This window comes from Trachurus japonicus, chromosome 18 (assembly GCF_045865225.1).
Source record: "Trachurus japonicus isolate A0001 chromosome 18, Traja_1.0".
Classification (NCBI taxonomy): domain Eukaryota; kingdom Metazoa; phylum Chordata; class Actinopteri; order Carangiformes; family Carangidae; genus Trachurus; species Trachurus japonicus.
In genome coordinates, this window is record NC_140924.1 from 12,006,049 (window position 1) to 12,014,389 (window position 8,341).

General features: G+C 38.5%; 1 protein-coding gene across 1 annotated transcript in view; it reads left to right on the forward strand.

The window, feature by feature from the left end:
* LOC146968786 (mucin-3A-like) overlaps positions 1 to 1,438 on the forward strand; it is a 48,416-nt gene extending 46,978 nt beyond the window's left edge. Inside the window, exons 11-12 of the mRNA XM_085759318.1 lie at positions 1,009 to 1,178; positions 1,307 to 1,438. Coding sequence (XP_085615444.1) covers positions 1,009 to 1,142 — 134 coding nt within the window. The 3' untranslated portion in view covers positions 1,143 to 1,178; positions 1,307 to 1,438. The remainder of the gene's footprint in view (positions 1 to 1,008; positions 1,179 to 1,306) is intronic.
* Positions 1,439 to 8,341: the final 6,903 nt, after the last annotated feature.

An 8,341-nucleotide genomic window follows, 5' to 3' on the forward strand; every position in this document is an offset into this window, starting at 1 on the left:
ATAGTAGTAAGTAACCAATGAGTACTTGTGGAATAAAATAGCACTGCTTTAATCATAATAATAACATATGATATATTAATGATATGTAATAATGAATCAATAACTACTGAGTATCCTGCCTTGTAATAATAGTACCTGTTATAATGTCGTAATAACTGCCACATACTTCTGCAATAACTAGCGAGTAAATAATGTAGTAATAACCACTGACCTACTATTGTAATCAATTAATAATAACAACACACACATTTCTATATGTTATGATATGATAGATAATAATGTCGTTATTAAGAAGTAATTACCAGTGAGTAGTCATGCGGTGGTGTAGAAATGACCACTGAGTGCTCACATGGTAACAGTAGTAACCAATGAGTACTTGTGTAATAATGTAGTAATAACCACTGCACTGCTGTAATCAATTAATGATAACATTTATCAATTCATATGATATATATTAATGTAGTTATTATAGTTAGTTTTTGTAATGCACAATAACTATTGAGTATCCTGCTTTGTAATAATGTAATAATCATTAATGACTACTTACGTTATAATGTAGTAATAACTGCCATACACTTCTGCAATAAGTAGTGAGTAAATAATGTAGTAATAACCACTGAGGACTATGGTAATAAATTAATAATAACACACAAGTATGTATAAGTTATAATGATAGATAATAATGATGATGATAATTATTAAGAAGTAATTACCAATAAATAGTTACGTAATAATGTACTACATTATCACATGACTATAGTCACTAAATATAGTGATAACAACTTGTTATCGGGTCAGTATGTGAGTATTTATTCATTAGAGTAAATATTTATTGTAAACTTAATCATTCGTGAGTTTAATAATAATAATAATAATAATATGTAAATTTTAAATAATGATGTAGTTATGTTTTAGTTCTTATGTACCATTGTTGTAATGACTTGTGAGTATTGTGTAATAATGTGTGGTTGTTATAACTCATAGTAACGACCACTTTGATGTGTTCAGGGGCGCACAGGAACCCTTCATTCACTCATGGGGAATCAGACAGGCGATCTGTGTTTGCCAACGAGCCGACCCACCCTCCTGTAAACACTGACAGCAGACGGCCCAGTCCGTCAGTCAGTCTGGTTTTACCCTGATGAGACTCCTCCTCCTTCTCCTCCTCCAACCTGCAGGTCAGAGACACATCAATGCACATCAGATGATCGATTATCGATTATCGGTTATCAATGATCAGTGGTGTTTGATCACAGTTAAGGTTTGGCCTCATCAGTAATTCCTTATTTTACATTTCCGTCCACAGATGAGGGCCTCAGACCAGCAGGACGCCTGAAAACTGACGACTGCTTCCTGCACCGTCCACATCAGCTACATTATAGATCATTGTATTATTGTTTGATTTATTTATTGATTTGCTTTTAAACTGGCAGCAGCCAAAGTGCTGCTAAACTGTATGTTTACGTCTCTATTGAACAGCTCTGTGGTGTTGACACCGTGTCACATCTGAGGCTGTAGTTAGTTAGTTAGTTAGTTAGTTAGTTAGTTAATGAATTACTGGTGGTGTGTTACTGCACCTTTAACAGAATCCAGTTGTTTCTATAACTGCTCTTTAGTTCAGTCAGTGCATCAATAAAATCATTAGGATGTAAATAAAAACACATACAGTAATATACACAACCTGCACACACCTCACTGGACGAGACTGAGACGTCTTTAAATAAGAAGTTGGTGCCAGTTCAATCCAGATGTTTGTCTCTCACATCTGTATACAAGCCGCTTACTACCTGAACAGCGAATGAACTTTACATATATACATACATACATACTTTTCTACCACTAAATGAACTTTACACTATAAAAAAAACCACTTTCACTTATTTATCCAGCATTGTTTCTTTTCTTTTTTTTAAAAAATAGATATGCACTATGTAAATAAGGTTAAAAAGTCAAATATATTGAGCACATATTTATGCATTAAAAACACTGCAGTTGAAATATGAGATTATAATTTAAAAAAGTGCAATAATTTGTATGGTTTTTTGCCCAAAATGTCAATAAACCAAGATGTAAACATCAGTGGTCGTCGTGGTCGTTTCTTCCTCTCTGTGAGCACATTGTTGGAGCGGTGCATGCTGGGAGCCTCGCAGCCGGGAGGACACAGATGCTGCCCGTCCACATGGCTGAAGAACGACAATAAAGAGGTTTCTGCAGCACTTGTGAATGGACGAGACAAAAAAAACACGAAACAAACGGCACTGCGCACGTCTTCTCTGCTGATTTCAATGGCTGCTGCTAAAAATGTCCACGTTTGACCCGAAAAGGCAGAGACGACTCAGTCCACTGGGTTGTTTTAAAACCACCGAGTCTTTTTTATTCCTGTTCATGTTGATTTTAAGAGGCTGAATCTCACCCTGCAGAAACGTGCAGCTGCTGTTTTGGCATCTTTGGTCATAAACTAAATCATCTGGAGAGGTCTGAGGAGTTTTTTTTTCTGCAGGATTTGATAAAGTGGCCAATTTGGGAACTTCAGCAAAAGCAATTCTGACGCCAGATTAAAAGAAAAGATGAACAAAGCTGTATTTTAAAAACAGGAAATGTGGAAATACTTCTCCATAATCCAACAACGGTTCATAAATAAAAGCACAAATCATGCAGAGGACGCTCCGACAACTTTGATGCGTGCACTTTGTAATAACTGCTCTGTTGTGTAAACGTCCAAAATATAATAAAGCTAGAGATAAATCTTCCCAGCGCTGCGAAGGCCTTTTACTATGTGCAGAGAGGAAAAGAGTCTTAGTAAGCAGTGAGAGATGGACGGAGAAAAAACAAATTACACAACAGATATGGGAGGCAGGGGAGAGAGAGAGAGGGAGAGATGGAGGGAGGAGGGAGAGAGAGGGAGGGAGGGAGGGGGAGATTGATGTGTTCTGCCCAGTCTGTTGCTGCAGTAGCAATTAGATAATAGGTCTGGATCAGCAGCACACGGCCGCTCAACACCATTAGAGATTAGCCTGAGAAAGCTGTTTCACTGCCTCATGACCACTCCGTCTTTATGGATCCGAGCTCAGTCCGGTCCAGTCCGGTTCGGTCCGGTCTAGTCCGGTCCTGCAGCAGCAGCAGGGATGGAAAGAACCGGGGACGGAAAGACCTGAGAGAGAGGGAGAAGAAGAAACAACAGAGACACGCCTTTTAAAAAAGCAAGATAAATACATGAATAAATAGAATAAAATAAAGTCTGATGAGATCCATCATCATCATCATCATCATCATCATCATCATCGAACCGTCTGGTTCTGATCCAGGAGCCTCCATCTGACTCCATGTTCACCTGCACCTTGACCCCGCCCCCAAAACTGGTGATCAGACCTGCGATCAGCTCTGATTACAGATGTGTAACATACATCTGTCTGTGTAAACTGACCTGCCCCACTCCCCCCTAAATAACTTTAAACCTATGGACAGTCACTCTGCACTATGTTGCAGGGCCGGCTCTACGCAGGGGCAAGAGGGGGCGGTGCCCCCTCAAATAAATGCCTTGCCCCCTCAAATCCAAATTTTAGAAGTTGAGAAAGCACATTTTAATGTACTCAAAAAATGTGTATATTACAAGTTGACAAAATTATCTGGAGTAGCACAAAAATCTGCCGAAAAGGGACACTGTTCTTTTCTAAAATGTTCTGTTTTTTTTTTTTTTTTTGGATTCTTAAGACTAACTTTCAGTTTTGTAAATCTTGACCATAGTAGACCCCCCCCCTTCTCAGAGTACACCAGAATGCTTCACTCACATTTTAAAATCACAAAAATGTTCGGGGGGGGGATGCCCCCAGACCCCCCCTACAGGGGTTTAGCTACTCACCTTTTTCACCCCCTCTGGGTTTGCAATGCATCTTCAGGTATACATGTATGCACCCCTAACCCCCCATATAATGTGGCTCTATGCATTACGACTGGTTGGCCCCCCGGCCCCTAGTTGGACAGGTCTGAAGGTAGAGGCCTGACAAAGTGCAATTCGCTTCTCCAGGTTGGGGTTGGACACATAGTCCACAACCCAATTCAATGTATTTACTATAAGCACGGAGAAAAAAAAGTGCTGGAGCTTGATGTGTTCACATGATGCCCCCTTCACATTTCTGACTGCCCCCTCATATATGCCTGCCTAGAACCGGCCCTGCTATGTTGTGGAAGTTTTTTTTAGCTGTTTGCTGTTGGTGAATAATGAAATAAAGACTTCTGCCGGCTGACAAGCTTTTTATTTCCTTGCAAATAAAGGTCAGTCCTCACCCGAGCTGTGGTGGTAAAGAAAGACAAAGAGAAATGGGGAGACCTAAACATTTATACCTGAGGATCGCCCCTACACCCCTTTCTCTGCTGCAGGGGTCGACCCTCTACTCAGACAGTGTTTTCGCACTGCTTTGTCTGCTGTAGGTATCGGCACCGACCCCCGAGGGTGTGTTTTTTGTTTTTTTTGTACTTTACAGTTTCTCAACGTGATTGAAACTGTAACTGAATCATTAATCACCTCTACTTCCTGTTTGCAAAAGGTCAAAACTGAGTTTTTGTGTCAGTCCATTGGTCTGACACACAAAGAAAAGAGAAGTTGTTTTGCTATTGTTACTGTAAAATGTAAAGATGCTTTTTCATCATGATGGTCATAGATTACATTATGATTATGACTCCTATTGTAAAAGATAAAATTAAAAAATTAAAAAAGGAGAATAAAAGACCAATAAAAACAATAAAACAATACAAGTCCAGTTGCCTACGATGCTATTTGCCCAGAAAAGAACGATGACCTGGATGAATGAGAATATCCATAGACAATAAAACAATATAAAAGAAACTGTCAAGTCAAAAAGTAAAACACACGTGCTTCCAAACTCTCCATGCCATAGATATTTATAACGGAATATTTGAACACTGAATGCATCTTTTTATCATGTGACGCTGTTACAATGAAAGTTTGTTCATAAGCCGAGAAGAGTTTAACAATTTCACTGGGAATCGACCAATCAGATTTGATCAATGAGACACAAACAAGCGATTTTTGTCCAGATTTGCACACGTGTTGTGAACCAAAACAATTCAGTTTTTTTGAATAAATGTAGATAGATAGATAGATAGATAGATAGATAGATAGATAGATAGATAGATAGATAGATAGATAGATAGATAGATAGATAGATAGATAGATAGATAGATAGATAGATAGATAGATAGATAGATAGATAGATAGATAGATAGATAGATAGATAGATAGATAGATGTGTGCAGCAGTGTGGAACAGTGTCTGCACTTTTAGCAGCGACCATATTGATTATGTAATATACAACCTTGGTGCTGCAGTGACTCCGTCTTAATTCTCTTAGAGCTGTTTGCCATTATGCTGAGACAGACACTGTAATGGAGGCAGAGTGGAGGAGGAGGAGGAGGAGAGTCGGATGGAGTGAGATTAATTCAACAGGGGAGGAGTAACTGGCTGCAGATTCGTGTGTGTGTGTGTGTGTGTGTAAAGTGGCCGCTGGCTCCAGCCGGACTGAAGGAGGCTCAGAGAATAATTCAGTGAAATCATTGGCTGCATTTGTCCAGAGAGTAAAAGTCACCGATGATCAAACCGGTGAGGTCCGTAACGGTTCAATGGATGGATGGATGGATGGATTATAAAACTTTATTTAAATGCACAGTAACAGGATTGACCCTCTGATGTTAATGACCTTGTTGTGTCATCGGTCGAGCTCTTTTATTGGTCCGTGGATGGTCGTCGTCGTGACCTCAGGGGGCGTGGCTATGTAGATACGGATCAATCAATCAATCAATCAATCAACAAATCAGAGAAAAACATTTATTTTATTTTATTTTTATTGATCCTATAAAGAGAATAACAGTTGGTTATTGTTAAACATGGTTCTTCGACACACTGACTCTGTTTTGAAGAGACTTTATTGACACTGACACCGAGGACAGGACGGGACGAGAGCCACCTGGTCTTATAGCTCATATTTGTCCTCCGCAGATCCCCTATAACAACTCTATGTGTGTGTGTGTGTGTGTGTGTGTGTGTGTGTGTGTGTGTGTGTGTGTGTGTGTGTTTTAATGCACCCTGAGGAGAGGAGGGAGGTGGGACAGGTCAGATTCGAGGCACTTAAGTTGATTAAAATCTCTCAGCTGCAGTACCTCCTCTCCTCCTCCACCTCCTCTCCTCCTCCATGCCTTCACTCTCTCTCCACTCGTCTCCTCTTTCTTTCTTTCTTTCTTTCCCTTCTCTCAGAAAATGCTGCATTACACCATCTTTGTTCACCACAGCAGCAGCAGGAGGAGTTTTCTGTTTCTGTCTGTGGAGCTGAAACTGATCAAATCTCGTCCAATAATTATTGAAATTGATACAAAACGATGATCGTATCGACAATTGAGCTGTTGTTTCCTGTTGTGACAGTTCAACCATAGTAATATACAGTATCTCAAATTGTAATCATATATTGTAACACTATGTTTAATTTATATATGCAAAATAATGTATTAACACAACATATAAATCGTACCATGCTTATATACTGTATGTCTGTCTCTTATATCTACATGTATAATATTAACATTATGTCCATAGGCTCTGGTTTGGATAGAATACATACTGTACATGCAAACCACATGAGAGTAAAATCTATATGCTACATATTTATACAGTGTAATATTGTGACATATATCAGATAAATGTGAATAATAGACTCCATCTATTTGGTATTTATATGTACTGTATAACTTTAATATAAAAAAAATATTATAGGTACATGTAATATGTCAAAACATATATTATATTGTCTTGATATACATATTGATATATTTGTGTATGGTATTGGTCTGATTGGCTGATTGGTCACTGAAAGTCAAGAACCTGCTGCTTTAATAAAAACCTGTGATGTGTAAAGACAAAAAGTCCATTTCAAAATAAAGTTACACCTCTACTTCCTGTTACTGTCGTCTGGTCCTTTTTTTACTTCACAAGTCCAGGAGTTATTATCTGTTGTGGTTATTTGAGACACACACACACACACACACACACACACACACACACTATTCTGAGCATGGCTCCATCTTACAGCAGAACAGTTGTTGCCTCCAGCGCCAATAAAACCCAACAGTTGTTCCCTTACAGCTCAGTGTGTGTGTGTGTGTGTGTGTGTGTGTGTGTGTGTGTGTGTGTGTGTGTGTGTGTGTGAATGTGTAATTCATTGTTGACTGGCTCTGACATCTGATGTTATCAATAAAAGTTGTTGGAAACTCTTCAGTTTTTCTTCATATAAAAATCATAACTGTCAATTAATGATGATGTCGCTGTGATGTCATCAAGGTTATCACAGGGGGCGGAGTCAGGTGTGTCCCACATCCTCACCTGACATGAAACATGTGATATCTTATTATTCCACCATCCTGCACTTGTTTCATCCACAATGTTTCTACTTCTGGAAATTTGACACATATCATACATGGACCTATAGGAAGATGTTGTCGTATAGTCAAATATGAGACGATATATTCACATATATATAAACTCTTACATGTCATTATATGTTACCATCATATATTCTAACATTGTATGTTTAATCTATACATGCAAATTTATCGAAACATCATCTAAATTATATATTCTTTGCCATATAAATTCTAAAAATACATGTCTTTCTTTTATATTTACATACATAATATTACAGTAATCAATGGCACATATGTATAAAATACACATTGGAGATTTCCTATATGGCATAACTGTATATATGTGTACTACTGTATATATACATATGTTATGTGTATAAATGATTATAGGCCTAGTCTAGACATAATATGAAACTGTTCTGACATATATGTTATGTATAAATATACATATATAGTACATAGGTCAAATTATATAATATATAGCCAACATAATAGCTATATGGTGTCGACATATGAAACTGTTCCGATCTCTATTAAGTTTATATATTAATTATATAGGCTATATATTGTTTATATGTACATGTATATGTAAACTCAGTGTGTGTGTGTGTGTGTGTGTGTGTGTGTGTGTGTGTGTGTGTGTGTGTGTGTGTGTGTGTGTGTGGTCAGTGTCAGTCATTTAATCCAGTGACAGTGCAGCAGCGGTTTCTGTTTTTTCCTCTTGAAGCAGCGTTGGTGAAATTTGGCACCGTGAAGTCTCTCTCTCTCTCTCTCTCTCTCTCTCTCTCTCTCTCTCTCTCTCTCTCTCTCTCTCTCTCTCTCTCTCTGTCTGACAGGAGAAAAAAATCACGCTCGCGCGAGCTCACCACTTCTCGCGAGAGCGGCGCTCCGGACTATGTTTACAAGCAGCAGC